Consider the following 16745-nt stretch of genomic DNA (forward strand, 5'->3'; position numbering starts at 1 on the left):
CAGAATCTTTTACGGAGCGTATTCTTTTCACACTTAAATCTAGTACGGAGTACGGGGCTTGTTCCTCCGATACGCGGAAATTCCAATGCGATACCGATTCCCGGCAGCCGTGGTCCAACTCCCGGCGCGTTCGTTCGAATAATGAGCATACCAGCGAGCAAAGTGCTATTGAAACAGCTCGACGGTACCGATACACCAAACGCACCACGCGGAATCCAAACGTACGAGAACGAGTTTCTTCTTTTGCCGATGACACCAACACCATGAAAGGGTGGATGGTCAAACGCTCGATGTTACGATAAGCTTCTGTAAAACCTGTCATGGCTTTAATCGATATCTTTATGTTTAAGGAAGATAACATTAGACATGCTTCTTCAACAACTTGCCCAGTTCAATACTTTACAGTGTTTTCTGTTAAGTGACAACGTAAAAACGTTTCGACTTTGAATAGGCATCAAGGGTTCACACACACACACACACATGCAAAACAGGTAAGGTTTTGTTTTCGACGTGCTGCGCACACGCGCCACTCTTCGCCTTTTCATCTTATTCGTTCGCGAGAAGAAAGCAACCGGCACCGATCCGTCTTTCAGCTTCTGCTACATCCATAAAATATGTTTTATGTAGCGGTCACTGTATATGGCAGCATGGTTCTATCCGTGGGACGCCGATTACGAGCAAACAGTGTAATGTTGTTGAAGGCTTGTTCTGTCTCAGAACAGAGTAACACCAACTAGCTCCAGCAAACCGGGACACGTATTTATCTTTGTTTCCGGCAGTGTGTGATGTGAATTAATGATTCGAAAATTCACGCTTCACGCAGATGTTTTGTTAAATCCTCAACTGTTGCAACAATTCCGATAATCATAAATGTAAACAAAACATGTGGATTGGGTTGTTTCGGATAAATTAGCTTGGTTTGATGTGATGGCCTGTCCCTCGGATGTATCTTTGAGCAAACAGTAGTTGAGCGAGGATTGAATTTCATCATTCTCATGCAATACTGGCGCAATGATTGATAGAAATGCAATAGTTTGTTTCACCACGGTAAAAGGTATGACGTTGTGAATCGCGATGCGTCTGATGGAATTCGGAGTGTTTCTGAAAGTAAGTTGTTTACATATTATATCAAATATGGGGCATTAAATACGTTTACACCTCCACAATTTGCTCGGATATTCATTAACCAAGATTAAAAGAGTTTATAATTGTATTTATTTAAATAGTTAATGTAATTACAAACAGCACAGTGCCTTCGGGACATTCGCATTAAGCTACAGTATCACGATCCATTTCGTATTCTGCTCTGAATCAACCGCGATGCAGTTTCAGTTGCGCACACTTGAGCAACAAGAAGAAATACATTCTTTGAAAACAAATTATACAAAAGCGCGTAATGCATTTTGATGTGGTATGTTTTTTTTTCATTCGACAAAACTCAGCCACAGAAATGCAGAGAAAAACCTCTTTCCAATGTAACTTACAAAATTTTATCAAAATCAAAGTAGATATGTTGAATCGTTGCTATGGGGATAAGAGTATCACGTTGTTACTGTGCCCAAAAGCAAACCATGATCATTAGTGCCAGGACCGTGAGCAGCATCGGAGTTAATTTGCGGAAGAAAGAATAATTGCTGGAGTAGCTTCTAAAATGGTAAGTATAGTTTAGAAGGGTTCAGATATCAACCGCAATGTGTGTAGAATGAAAGAAATTATTGTGCGCATAATTGATCCCAAACAGACATCATCGCACCGTAGCTCGGATCATCGCGGAAGTCGTCGCTATAGGGATGAGTATCACCGTTCTAGAAGTGTGGAGCGTGGACATCGTAGCCGCCGTAGCCGTTCCGATTCATGGGATCGATATTCGCGACGTTCGGAGTCTCGTTCTCCCCGCCGGACGAGTAGCTACCGAAAAGGATCCCCATCCTCGACGCGTCGCAAGATTCGTGTCGATTCGCCGGAACCCAACCGGTGCTTGGGCATTTTTGGGCTGAGTGTTTTTACGACGGAACCATACCTTAACCGAATCTTCTGCAACTTTGGCACGGTGGAGAACACGATTGTGATCTACGACGCCAAGACGCGATTGTCACGGGGATTTGGATTTGTGTATTTCAAAACGAAGGAGGAAGCATCGGTAGCCCGTGCTCACTGCAACGGTCTCCATATCCATGGCCGGCGAATGCGGGTTGATTATTCCATCACCGATCAGCCCCATGCTCCCACGCCGGGCATGTATATGGGGAGAAAAAATGAAAGGTTTGAATGGTACTTGATAGTTGTTGTAAACGGATACTAAATGGATTCTTTAAAAACATTTTCATTCCATCATTTAGCCGTTCCCCAACACCACGGCATCGTTCGCGCTATGAACGCCATCGTCATCATGGCCGATCTCGCTCCAATTCCGCTTCGTCGTACGATAGTCGATAGATAGGATTATCTGTGGAGCATCCTGAACACGAACGTAAGTCGAAAAAGTAGAAATCTAGAAAATGAATGCAACGAATCAGTTCAATTTTTGGTTAGAAACTATGTTTAGAAGTATAAGAAAAAAGTCTAAAGAAGAAAGCATACGTTTATTGATTATTTACAAATAGAGCTATAAAATAAGGGGAACAGTTCATACAGTACACAAATAGTGTATAGAAACCAAATGAAGCATCGAAAAGAATGAACCGTTGTATATTGAAAGGTCTGAAGATGCTCACTCTAAAATAACCTCACTCGAATGTAGTTTAATGCAGTAGTATTAAGATTATTTATCATAATTGTGCTAATGACTCTCTCTCTATCTATTTTCAGGTTATGGAATTCCATACTTACCAACAGGAATTGCAACAGTTACTACCTCCAGGAAGAGAAACCCTGTGAAACATTATAAGGAAAAGCGTTCTAGCGGTAATCATTTAGATTATATGAGGTTGTGATAAATACTTTTCAAATAATATATACGTTCGTTATTCAAGAAAAATGAAGTACTCACTCAATTTATTTAAGAACCATTCAACTGTGATGAAACATATGAGCTACAAATGTTTTACAAATTATCAACCAATTGCAATATACGCAAGCGGCAAATTTTCTTCACTTCTCCTAAAGCAATCTCCAGCTCCTGTTCTACGGTGTGGTGAATTCGTTCCGATACGCTGCGAAGAATAACTTCGAACTTGGATGCTTCCCGAACGCAAACCACAAATGGGAATCCAAACTTGATTTTATAACTACAAAGATAAGGTAGTGTAGTGCACCGTGTTTTGTCAATTTACAACCTTTTTCTACAAACAAAACATTCACAATTCTCACCTTTCATTCAGATCAGTTAGTTTCTTTTTGTCCTCTGGCGACAAATTGTCCAATCCTACGGATGCATGCTCAATCGTTGAATCCTCCGATAGTTGATTTGTGTCGAGCATTTTTCCTGCCAGATCTGGATAAAGTTTCAGAATCTTCAGCTTGGTATCGCCGGGTAGACGTTCCAGATAATTTTCAAATGCGGCAATCATTGCGTCGAAGCTTTTGAAGGGCAATAAAGCTGAACAGAATATGGCCGCTTCTGGCCAGCATTCAATAACATTTTCAAATGTTTTATGAAACTCTGCGGGTGGTAGCGCGTTCAATTGTTGGAGGCTGAGTTTGGGTCGCCTGAAACGATGGTTTAACAAATTTATAATAAGCTGATTACGATAGAGCTTTAGTGGGGTAAAGGTTGACTGCTCAAAAGATCACGAAAAATTTAGCTTACATTATTGAGTTGATTTGTAACGAACTGAATGCGTCGTGATTCGGAAGGTGACCGAATGCGTTTAGAGGCAGATACAGATAACAAAGGCTTTCGACTGTTCAACACAATCAGCAGCACGCGGAGTTCTGTGCCTGATTGATGCTTTAATCGCTATTTACTATCTCTGTTATTATTTCCAAACGCATCTGAGCTTTGTGTGCTCACACAAACTGAGAAATCTTCGTGAAATTTGATAACTTTTGCACAAATATTAAGGGATGCAAAATTTTCCCTCACCTCAACGCGATTGCTTTTAACTAAAACTCTAGATCGAGAATCATGGAAAATTGAAATTAGTAGTGATGTTTTAGTTTGGCACAAATAAGAAGAGAATAAACTTTAAAATATGCATCCCTACCGTTTGTATATTTACGAATCAACATTTCGTTCGACTGTTTGTTTCTGAAGGGATGTGACAGCAGCTGTGAATTGACAGTTCGATTGCTGCCAAACCTGCTCGTCATTACTTGCAAAAAGGAAAACATTCACGATAGACGCGAATTTCATCTCAAAACTAGAAGTTACAAAATGGTAAGCACATTCTTTTAGCCATAATTAAGCTATCCCAGACAATCATTCAATAATGTACCATTCGTTTAATTACACAGGACGCTGCTCTAAAAGTAACACCGAAAATGCCGGCAACGTTCAACGAGTTCTTGGGACACTTGGAGCCGCGCGATGAAACTTGTGTCGCTCAACTGCAGGCCGTCCATCCTCTGAAGCAATCTGAATTGAACGTAAATAAGTTTAGTTGTAGTCAGGGTTAATGGATGTGTTTTAATGAATGTTTGACTTTACTTTGCAGTACAATCAGCATCGTCACAATCTCAACATGCAAATGCTGCGAAAGCACGAGGGGCTTGCGGCACCGCTCAAGATTGCAATGGAGCTGAAAGCCGTCTCGAAGGTCGGTCATTTGCCGTTCCTTCCATCGTCAAATGTAGCCCGTGATGTGCTGACCGGGCACGATGAGGTGATCGAATTCACGGACATATTCAACCTGGAGGAACACCAGGAACTTTTGCGTCAACCCCATGCAGTGATGGAGAAGGTATTGGGGATGTAAGCACGATTTTTTATACAATTTGCGCCGAGTGTTGGGTTTACAATAAATTCTTAAGGACGATCGTTCGTTAAGTGTGTGTGATTTGGTACTTTTTACTTACATTTCCAATAATTCAAGCAAGTATCAGAAGTGGATGCGATAGTAGTCTTTGCGATCTGATGGTAAGGAGATTTTAATGAAAACATTGCATTTTCATGGCATTAAACCGGTTTGGTGCTTCTCATGCACTGTGTTGTCCCGTGGTCAAACTAATGACGTTTGCAGCTTTTAAAATAGCTACAATTTTACGCTTACAGAATCATCAGATTGGCCATATTTTGAAAGACTTCAATAGTTAGAATATAGAAAACCAAATCTATTTGAAGGATCATTTTTTACTGACCGTAACATTCGAGTTTGTATAAAAATTAAGCTTAAAAGTAGTGTTAACAAAGTCTAACGAGAATTAAACAGCATTCAAAAGGTTGTGGTTAAAATGATACCAATCGGAGGACAGTAAAAAAACATAAAAATGTAATATAAAACTAGTAAAGTAAAATCCGCTTGAAATTGGTTGTTGATTTGCGTAACATCGAAAATTAACATCGTGTAATGATGCGATGAAATATATTGTGCTAGCGCCATCTACTAGTGAAATGTGTAGCTAAGTGTGGTGAAATCAAAATGGTTCAAATTGTTGTTTCACCATTTTTTGTTTGTGTTGTGGGGTGGGAGAGTGGATGTAATGACAGAGGAAATCTAAATCGCTTAGTAAAAAAGTTGAACATTAATTTTGAACTAGATATTAATTGGATCGGTAACGCAGTGGTAGCAGTTGCCATCTTTCACACGTTACCGTTTCTAACCCGGATCGATGCCAATGTTGAAAACGTGCTAAACATAATTAATTATACTAAACACAACTTGTTTTTGTTACGCTAAATAAGAACTTTAGAGCTGCATCTGTTGTTGTTCAGCATTATTCTTTAGAGGAATGAGCTCTGCCTATAGTCAAGGGACGATTATATGAGTCAACTAATCATGGCTTCGACTACTTCCCCGTTGAAGGATAAGATCAGAGCTATCGACGCAATAAAAAGCTTAAGGACTTTAATCAAGAGTCGCGAGTCGCTATAGTTAGATCCTGTAAACAGTAAACAATATAAACATCTCTTTGTGATGCATTTCATTTTACATATACAAAGCAGCGTTGGGGAATCGCTGATAAATTGTTACATCGTTTTTTGTTTTTTTTTCTGTATGTATCATCCTCCCATGCGTCACATCTAATTTAATCAGTTAACGCCACAAGCCATACAAAATAATCCCACATTTGCTATCCACGCTAATTAATGGCTTGTATAGCTAATAATAAACGATGCTGCGAATGGACCTCGCTGGAACGAGCTATCCATCTCAGCATTGGGAGTTTGGAAACGGGCCGATTTCGATGCGTCCAAGATTCATGCGTCGGGCTGAACGCATTTTATGACACTCGTCGCCTATCATCGGCACGCTTGTTCGCTCCATGCCTTCTCCGTACATTTATCTGCCAAACCCTCCGGACGAACGAATGACGAAAATTGTGTGTTCCAACCACGGTCCGAGAGCCCGAAAGTGCTGAAGAAACTCCAACCCGCCAGCAGCAGACTCCACCAGCAATGGCTAATGGGTCGCTTGATTACACGATAAAGAGGCAACGCGCCATCATCACCAATGCTGGCTTGCTTCTAGCTGCCCGGTGAATGGTTCCCAATTTTATGTCTTCATTTTGACGCCAGATAAAGGCACGGTTTTGCGGTGGACCCGCTGGACCAATGGAATTTGTCTTTGTGCGTGTGTGTGTGCGCGTTTTTTGCCATTTTCTTTCGCATGGTCCGGTTTGGGTGCTATCTATCTAATTAATTTTTGGACGATCTTAATGGGCATGGCAGGCCATGGCGGACAGAATAATGCTGCATTTCATAAATATCCCGTTACCATGGTGAATCGGATCAATTTTATCATGCTTGTAAAGCAAAGTGGAATTTACAGAAAAAAACCAAAGAAATTGTTTTGCAGCTAGTTTTGGAAAAAGGAAGAAAACAGAAAAGGAAAATACAAAAAAACTAAAGTCTTGTTTTTGAAAATTTAAACATAATAACAAAGAAAAAAATAAAATACGCTAAAACCTGCAATCAGACAAACAAAATCGTCCAATTTATACCATTAAAATTGATGGTTTTTATATTCTTATATCAAAATTACAGTAACACTCATTAACATTTACCTTAAAGTCGTACATTAATTATTATTTTTGCATGAAAAATATAAAATAATGAACCAAACAGCAAAATAAATTGATAAAAATAAACAAAAAAGAGATAACTAGTAAACTGGTTCGTTAGCAGTGTCACTTCTCTCACTTGTTCTATCACTTCTCAGTTAAATCAATTTGGATTGTACAAATTTTAAACAATAGCTGCAGCATATTTAGCATCTCATTTCATCAGACCAATTTTTCCCCACCAGTCAATCAGTCGTATAAAAATTGTCGCTTGTCGTGCGTGTTCATTATATGTCATAAATAATTATATAATTATTGCACTGTTTGCATGAGCATTTATGCATTAGTATTTTATGCACTCGTCAATCATCGAACGAAGGGCATTCGGGGATTTTCGTTCACTTTGCATTACGTCTGTAAGCTTGTTAAAATAGTTCTTGTTGGTTTTGCTTGTTTTACTTCACCTTTTTCAGTACAATAGAATAATTGTGCTCATAAAAAAAAGACTTGTGCAATGGCGGAATTGAATAAGATTTCTCTTTTCGTTTTGTGTTTGTGGTGATCTCCAAAAAGGCAGGAGCGCGAAGATCTTAAACATTACGATCCTCGAGGACGAAACGGGCGCGCCGTTGTGTAACCGAACGAGTTCGGTGGGAATGACCATCAAAAACACAGAACACGGACCAACATAAGAGAAAAAAAACAACGAAAACAGTGGAACGCATCGGTTCTGTTGCGTTTTTCGTCCGAACTCGGAGGACGTTTATGACCCACGCCTGGGTGCCATAAAACCTGGACGCTTTATCGAGAGAACGCAAAAGCAACGAATCGGAAAATGAAGGAATGGTCCGGTTTTTGTTTTGTTTTGTGCTGAAATGAGCTAAATATGCGAGCAGCAAAAGGAATTAATAAAACGACCTAAAAAAAAAGATCGAATTTATAAGCGACAACAACACACACAAGACGCTTTAATTCGACATTCTTTTTGGTCCCGTGTCTCTCTTTTAATTTGTTTTCATATCGCCTGGCCGAAACGGGGGTGTTTTGCCTGTTTCCTCACGATATACGAGCGGATAAGGGCTTATCCGTTTGATCGGATTGTCTTTAATTAGGTACCGCAGCACCAGCAGCAGCAGCTAGTACAACGCAGGGGCTAGGTTAGCGGCCATCATGGGAGCTGAAAGTCAGAAATTAAATGATCACAATATTGAAATGTAGGATCGTCCCCGAAGCAGGAGTATGTTTTGATGGCGGACGTTACGGAGGGCGCATTATAGATGCGAGAATAAGTTTATAGTTTTTCCTTAAATTCCAATAAATTATCTGCCATCATACGCAGGGTTTTATGATTTCACCGAAATATGAAAAATGGATGATGTTTTGAAAAGATACCCGATTTGCAAAAAGTTCATGACTCGAAAATAAATGTAAAAGTTTATATCGAAGAGTCGTATTATAAAAAAAAAAGAAAATGGACAACATTCTAATGACTGGTAACAGAATAATATTTGCAATATTCATCAACATAAATCGTTTTTAAACATGACGAATTGATTTTGCGTTACACTGTCCACCAATTTTGAGTCCTCGCTTGTTTACAGGCATTTTGATCTGTAACTTTGGAGTGGAGTGTCTCATGAATTTCGAGAAAAGCAGACTTTTTGAAGCTAAGAACCCTATTTTTTAAACTTCTTTGTCCTGTAAAAAGAGCATCCGTTCTCTAGAATTCTTTCAATGATGATCTTTTTTTCTTTCTTTCCGTAATCACTTTTAAGCTGAAGATATGCCCAAAAGCGTTCTGATTGGAAAAAACGTATTAAAAACAACAAGCATTAAGTATAACGTATAATACTTCGGAATTCCTCCCTTTTCCAGCAATGCGTGTGAGAAAGAAATCCATTCGTCCGCTGTCCGATATCAATCAAAAGTCATATTCTTCTTGTTCTCCTCCTTACACCATTTTAAGCTGCATCAATTTCATTGTTGCTCGCTTCATTTCAGCGTCTGATTTATAGCACCCGTTCTTAGCAGGCTCGAGAAGATTCGATGGGCAGCCCCGGTGTTGCCTTGACACTTTTCCATCTGAACCAGCAACCAGAGGGAATTGGTAAGAACGGGCGAATGGAAAACAAGAAAGAAGGACGGATGAAGATGGGAGAAAGACACAGCTAAACTCGAACTCGAACTCGCCGCCAGCAGCTGAATTCGGATTGTCCTTAATTGATTCCCATTTGCCCGTGCTGTAGCCCTGTCCCCGAGCTTGACGATGCCTTTCTATACCGTCGGCCATCATTCTTTTCTCCCCACCGTTTCTGCGCCACTACCGAGACAAGAAGTAGAAGGCGTTGCCGTGGCAACGATCGTTTGGTCGACCATTCGTTAAAATTCTTGTGGCATCACTCATGGTAGTCTTAGATGTAGAATAAGGATTGTTCTGAAGAAATATTAGGGGTAATGGTAGGCAGCAGCAATGTGCATTGAGTCCCCTACGGTACTGATGATATCTGATGGCTTGAAGAAACCGTGCGGAAACAATCCTGGCTTAATACGACCAAACTATATCTTAAAATTATGCTGTTTTATCTATAGTTTCTGCGTGCATTTATTAGTTTTCCATTGTTTTTGCAAGCGCTAGCTTTAATATCTTGTTAGACAGCTCTCGTGAGGATTTTTGGTTCTTCCAATGAGTTGCTTCTTTGTTGTGGCCCATTGTACAACAAATAATATGTTATTCCTCTTCTATAAGTATGATAAAGTTATAAAAATTTATCTAAAATTAAAATAAAATGCACTAAATGCACAGTTCTTCCGAATTGTTGCAATTTTAAGTTAGTCTCCTAATGTCTATCCAGTAGGAGGAAAACATTAATATGCGAGCTTCATTATCTTCGCCATTAAGTTTGGACAATACATGGCGAATGCATCCCAATCTTCCCAAACGAGTCACTACAAACGTTTTTCACAACATCTTTGCTAATGACGAATTCTGATCGTTTTTGGTCTATCTGACCAACTTTGTATGGTCTAATTAATGATTGTGAAGATTCACAACTCATAATGAATGATCCATCTCCAGTCCCACCAAATGCACAATCATATTTTTACTAGTTGGATAACCCTTTGAGCACTCGTTATCACGATCGTTCTCACATAATCTTGTCGAATGTGACTCATTTTTCATCATCGATCACCATCCGTTGAAGATGTCGCCCAATTTCATCCAGTTTGTTCAAGGCACTCTGAGATAGAAATTTAATCCACTAATGTTTTATTCCGATCCACAGATACCCAAGCATCGATCTCGGAGTCCCAAGCAATTAATGATCAAGGATCACAGGTTAGTGGTCAAACTTTAACTTCTCGGCTAACTATTATATTTTAAATCCACAGTTATTTTTTAACAAACACATTACTAGCTGTTACTGGTTCATCGGGGTAAACTATGAAATGGTTTAAATTTTATCTTTTTTTTATTAATTTTTTGAAAATTTCATAAATTTTTTATTTTTTAAAATATGTGATCTTATATTTATTCAGCAATCACAAATCAGGAATTGTTTGACTTTACAAGATATCTATCACTACAGGTACATCTCTCAATAAAAGCAACAATTCTCACAACAAACAATAATAAAACAAACTGAAACAATAAACTCAACACAAAAAAGATATCAAAATCGGCATTATCAAATTGATTTTTTTTTTCCTTTCAATCATCTTCAATGAATTTGCTCGATCTGAATTATAGGAACAATGTTATGAAACATCATTGCTATTTAAAAAAAAGCTCAAAAATGCTAACGTAAGATCCTTTCTCATTGAACAGGCATAGCAATTTCAGCACTATAAATTCTTCCACCGGCATGTATTTTAATTGCAATAATAATTGGTGAACATTGTAAAAATACACTTTTCCCCACACGGTGTACCATCGGAGCGCTCGCAGCCATTGCCACACAATTAAGCCACCCGGTGCGATCAGCCCTGTGCGCGACATAAGCCGCGATCTCGTTTGCCACGAGTGCACAAATGGCATCGCGCGCAGTAGAACACACACTCACACCGGAAGAATGTTTCGCGGTTTTCGCACATTTCGGACCCAATAAAATGATTTCACCCGTGTGTGCGAAGGAAATCGGCACAAGGTTACAGGTTTGGGGCGAAGCATCAATAACGCGATCGGAATGGAGTGCGATCCACAGTGCGATCAATTAAAGGCTGGCGGACCATTTTGTGATGGTGTCGCGAACGTACTGACGTTGAGCGGTCTCAACTGGGGGTCACCGAAGATGCAGCATAAATCATGGTGCTCGTTTATTGGACAGGACGTACCCTTATTTATTGCATTAACAGCGAATGCATGTGTTCGTGTAAAAGGGTCTTTTGCCACATAAGCAATGCGCATGGATATGGAAGGTTTTATTTGATAGCATGCACCGGCATATCATGTCACGCTGCGCAAACAGATTGAAACGAATGTCGAACTTTTCTTCTTCAACAATTCTTCAAGGTAGGAGGGAAAGGGAGGTGGGGGGCGCAAATGGAGTACCTCAGGTTGTTCGTAGTTCGTACGACAACACAACACTCGGCGCATGAGAACGAAACGCTTCAAGTGGATTGATAAAATGGAGCGGCAATCAGGAATGGCTTTGGACATGGCACACAATCATGGCAGTCGAATTCGTTCGCACACAGACACTGGCTAACACGAAGGGACACGCTGGGAAGTTGGCACATACATGGTGCGAAACTGTTCGCGACAATGGCGGTATTTCATCGATCCGATGTGTGCTGATAGGACGATCGGCCTACAAATCATCAATAATGGTGCGGTAATAACGAAAGAAGAGCAAACAGAAGATGGGTAAAAACGAAGTCCGACACAAAGCTTCGTAGTTTAACAGAGAGCGGCCGATTAGTTCTGATAAGCAATGCTACTATGTGCTGGCCAATGTAACGCCGCAGATAACTTCAAGAGGTCTTCCCCAGGCATGGGAGGACAAGAATAAAAAAAAAATGCTGTATAATGGGCGGACCGATTCGATCGGTTATTGGATGATAGAAGTGCCCAACTGAAGACTCATTCGCCTTCGATATCGCGACACATCAACTTGATCGAGGCTCGCTTATATACTTCCACGTGTTTGTGTCTTCACTGTGTGCCAACAGTACCGACCACAAACGAAGGTTACGGCGGTGGAACGGTTTGAGATTTGGATGAGTTGGTAATTTATAATCCAAATAAATAATTAGTGCCAATGTAATGGCAATGCCCACGGGATGATCCAGTTGATTCGGTGCCGGTTGCAATCGATTTATTACCCAGGCATCACACTCATCAAATGGCACAGAGCACAGTGGGAGAATTAAATCTGGTCTTTTACAATGGTAAACAGACAGTAAAGATAGTGTAATGAATAGTACTTTAAAATGGAGCCAGTTTTGGAGGTATGGAGCATTGTGTGATCTAAATAGTGCTAATTTAGGTGTGCAGCTGAAGCAATTCGGTGCGGTGCCATTTGCAGTGAGTAAGTGTTGAAGTTCGTTTTACGTTGAAAAAAGGTTAATACATTAGTGATGGAAAAGTGAAACGCAAAGGCAATTAACTCTTGTGCTAAATCATCTTTTGAGAGATAGAAACGTTAACAGACAGCAGAAAATATTATAATTTTCAGCTCTTTTGAATTAGTTTAATGAGGATATCTCGGTCATTTGTTCGTTTAAGCATTATTTATTTTCAATAGATATCAACGAATTATTTTAAGGCTTATGTCTTATGTATTGATATACAGTATTTTCTCGAGTTTCATGAATAATGCGTGCCAGAGAAATTGCTGGGAGAAATAACTCGAATTCCCATCATTATATCGTTTAAATTTAGTATTCAGTGACCGATTTCTTCTTTTCACATTACGAAGCGAGTTAAAACTATTGTTTATTATATTACAATTTAAAATATTTTTGGAAAATTAATTAATTTAATTAATTTTATTAATGGCCTTTTGAATTAATTTTACTAACAACTTTTCACTAATTGTTTATAAATCTCTGTAATTAACTTTCATTTGTCTAAATTGTGTGTATATTTATATAAAAAAGGCAATTATAAAACATAATTGCTAATTTTCAAGTAGAAAACAAAACCCAGTTAAAGACAATCCTGGAATGTGAAAATCCCCGGGGGAAACACAATCCCTATGAACTGTGTCTTCACTGTAGCACAAGGATATGGTCTATGATTTCCGACATTCCTTAACTTTTATGTACTCGTTGAGCTAGATAGTCCTATGTGTAAAGGGACCGGCTAATATAGAATTTCCAAACGGTGTTACACAAACCTCGCATACCAGAAGGTATTACTAAATCATTTTTACTTTGAAGTTAAAACTATAATTGCACATTTTCGGCAACTCCCCAACATGTGTCGGAAATGGCTTTTAATAAACATCTCATCACATCTCACTTTCCCCTGCGCCGGGGTTTTCTCGTTGCAATGACAAATTGGAACGAAGTTTAACTAAAACAGTTAACATTACACGAATTAACTCGATGGTTGGTACCCTTGCTCCGACGCATGTCCGTTAACCACGAGGACCAGCGACGTTTGCATCGAACGGCCCGCGGTGTTTTTTGTTGCCTCCTTATGCAAAACAACTTTAAGTATCAAATTTCACCACAACCAGTCTGGTCACGATTCAGGTCCCTACCGTAACATCATCTTACTCTAGATTCAGAGCATTGCAAGATTCACCCTCGCGCGCGCACTGCCACACGAACGTTATTTATTCGATTTTTGGCATTCGACAAGTTCACTCGGTTCATGCAGCCGCGTCGTTCCGTTCCCTGCTTGTGCCGGCGGTTCCGGATGTCGGGACGGTTGGTTTTTTTTTCTCTCCCCGATGGCCAATAAAATCGGACAGCTCTCGCGGGAATTGAAATGCCCGCACAAACGAACGAGCGGTCTGGTCTCGGCCGTGTCGTGCGACGGGCGCTGATGACTGACGGACTAGGTCGACCGGCTCGGAAGAAAAGTTTACCGATTGTTTGAGCTACTTTTGGGAACCGAACGGTCAACCATTTTTGCTATCACCTACAAATCGCAACTCGGTACTTCGCTTTGGTTAAACACATTTCACTACAGCGTTTTGCTATCTTTGCTTTCCAAAGGGCCTAGAACTGTAGCAACAACTTCTTCAAGCTTCAATAATGATTTACCATTGACGTATCGCCACTTTACTAGGCCGTTAAAGTTAACCTTCGTGTTAGGAAAATTCGCGCCCGCTTTGTGCTGGTTCTACGTTACCACAAAAATGTAAATCAAGGCATGCTTTCTTGTGATTAAGTCGAAATTTGGCCTGAATTCCCTGCAACCTCAGTAAACAGTGCGAAATCGCATTAAAATATCTAGCTAGAAAGGAATAGAAAAACAAATAGATAGAAACAAATATCTCTCCTCAATTCCTGTCCCGGCAGCCATTCAAACCATTTAGAAACTAGTTTGTTCTGCTTGTTTTCGCGTTTTCGTATAAAATTCTTACCTACAGCCAACCGGGCTGATGATTTATTGGCAAGGAAGGAAACGAATTTGGATTAAGTTTTTACAGCACTGCTTAGATCGAGGTTGTTTGTGCCCGTCTGGACATGTTTCTGGATTAAGACTTTCTTTTTCTTTGCTTTTAACCTACATTAAAGCTCGTCTAACATTCTGCGAAGACGCTGGGGTCAATTAAGTCTTTGACGCCCGTAGCAGGATGTACGGTGGTCTGGGTGGAAGAATTGTTTACATCCCGCCGGTTTTGTTGTTACGGCCACAAATCCTTGGTAGATAATCCTTTGTGTCCGCTCTGGAAAGCTAATTTCCTTCAACCGCGGAAAGGAAAAGATAATCTTGAATAACTAACGAAAAGTCAAGTTCTTTCAACTGAACGTAAAAAAAACGGCTTTCAATCTGTTTGGTTGCATTTTGTTCTTTATTCGTTCATTTCCTTTGCCAAAAGTACATATTTTCGCTTCTCAGTGTAAGGGCTGCATTTACAACAAATGTATTTTTCACGAAGAATTACGCACGTAAATACTTAGAACCTTAGAACGTTACAGAGTGGATCTAATGTGTAGCTAATAATGCGGCATCCCTAATTGCTACCCTCGATAACGCTGTCCACTGTGATTGGTGTATGTGTTTATTCTACTTTTCATAATACTTTGCCTAATGAGCAAATCACAGCAAATGTTGTAAACGTTCCGACATGAAATGTGTGCAAAGAAGGTAGAAGTTACGACTACCACATCCAGACTAACGTTGTAAAGCATTGGCAATAAGCGTGGAAATAAGCGTGATAAGGCAATAGACGTAAGCATAATTTAATCTCGTTTCAATCATTTTGGACCCTCGAAATTTGGTCATCGGACACCGACGTAAGCAAAAATTTTGCGATTTCAACCAATAAAACAGAAAAAAAACCACAACCGAAATAAAGTTCTGCTAAACACTGTGGTCGGTGACATTCCACTGCACACAAAGCACCACATTTCGACATCAATTTTACTGGCTGGTGAAATTTAGCTCACCAGCGACCACTGTACAACATTTTTCCTATGCGCCCATTGTGCAATCGCCTTGTACGCTACCGGCAGCACAGTGCCAGCCTTGTTGCGAAGGTTTTTTCGCTACTATAGCGAGCTTCCCCCAGGCCTGCTACAACCTGCAAACCGCCGACGCTCAATGCCGATGCGTTATTGTTGTGCTACGCGCTTCTTCGGACCAATGGGATCTAAGAGAGCATACCGACCCGTGCAATTACCGTGGGAACTATCGGAATGCGCATCAATTAATTCTCACTGGTGTGTGAAACTATTAGCACCTTCTGGTGCGCTGAGCTAGTTGGCGAAGCAGAGGGTCGGTGCAGGGTGCGGTTAAGGGTTGGTGGGAGGGGTTGGAAACAAAAAAAACACTCACCCCGCAATAGAGCTTCGCATGATCGATCGGTATTTCCCAAAATGGGATGGATTCGGCTGAGATTAAAGCAATGCTAGAAGATTGGTGAACGCGTAGAATCGCTACAAGAAAACAAAATGGCGACCAGCGTGTCTCTAGCGATGGTCTCTGCTGCAGCTACTTCAATGAGAACTGTTCGAAACGGAAACTTTCACCCCGGAGGGAGACTCTCCGAAGGCTACGGTGAAGATGATACACGGCAAAGGCCAAGGTAGTATGCGGTATAGACGAGAAACAAAAAACACCACCAATATCTCAACTGCATCATTAATCTATCCTGCTGTCTTTCTCCACTCAACACCACCAATCAATGAATCACTCGAACGAAATCTCGAACGCGGGCATTGGGTCTTGTTACTACAGAATCTATTCTTTATTGAGTTGCAGTTTTCGTGAGTCTCTACGTCCATTTAATGTGTGTTTTCTCTGTGTGTGTGTGTGTGTGTTTTACATTTGTTTTAATCGATTGATTTTTCCTACATTATTTCACTACACCGGTCGCCATGCGGGGGTTTTTTCCCCCCACCTTCTAATAGCTAATTTCTTCCATTGTTTTACTCTCTGCTTTCACAAACGCAGCAGCAGCAATCTCTTAGAGATGAATCTCAAACAAAAACGGTTGTAAACCTAAGCGATCCGGAGGGATCCG

The 16745-nt window shown here is 40.3% G+C and overlaps 3 protein-coding genes across 3 annotated transcripts; 2 read left to right on the top strand and 1 right to left on the bottom strand.

Annotated features, from left to right (window-relative positions):
- Positions 1–1526: 1526 nt before the first annotated feature.
- Positions 1527–2436, top strand: LOC128712417 (transformer-2 protein homolog beta-like). The gene is given in 4 exon segments (XM_053807309.1): positions 1527–1608; positions 1611–1654; positions 1742–2262; positions 2340–2436. Coding segments are annotated over 4 exon segments (744 nt in total).
- Positions 2437–3043: 607 nt separating this feature from the next.
- LOC128712418 (2-oxo-4-hydroxy-4-carboxy-5-ureidoimidazoline decarboxylase-like) lies at positions 3044–4068 on the bottom strand. The gene is made up of 3 exons (XM_053807311.1): positions 4052–4068; positions 3310–3648; positions 3044–3227 (listed from the first exon to the last, which is right to left on the bottom strand). The coding sequence occupies exons 1-3, from the start codon at positions 4066–4068 to the stop codon at positions 3044–3046; spliced, it is 540 nt and encodes a 179-aa protein (XP_053663286.1).
- Positions 4069–4133: 65 nt separating this feature from the next.
- LOC128712419 (proteasome maturation protein) lies at positions 4134–4856 on the top strand. Its single transcript, XM_053807312.1, has 3 exons — positions 4134–4181; positions 4396–4527; positions 4596–4856. The coding sequence occupies exons 1-3, from the start codon at positions 4134–4136 to the stop codon at positions 4854–4856; spliced, it is 441 nt and encodes a 146-aa protein (XP_053663287.1).
- The last annotated feature ends 11889 nt before the right edge of the window (positions 4857–16745 follow it).

Source organism: Anopheles marshallii, chromosome 3, assembly GCF_943734725.1.
Source record: "Anopheles marshallii chromosome 3, idAnoMarsDA_429_01, whole genome shotgun sequence".
Classification (NCBI taxonomy): domain Eukaryota; kingdom Metazoa; phylum Arthropoda; class Insecta; order Diptera; family Culicidae; genus Anopheles; species Anopheles marshallii.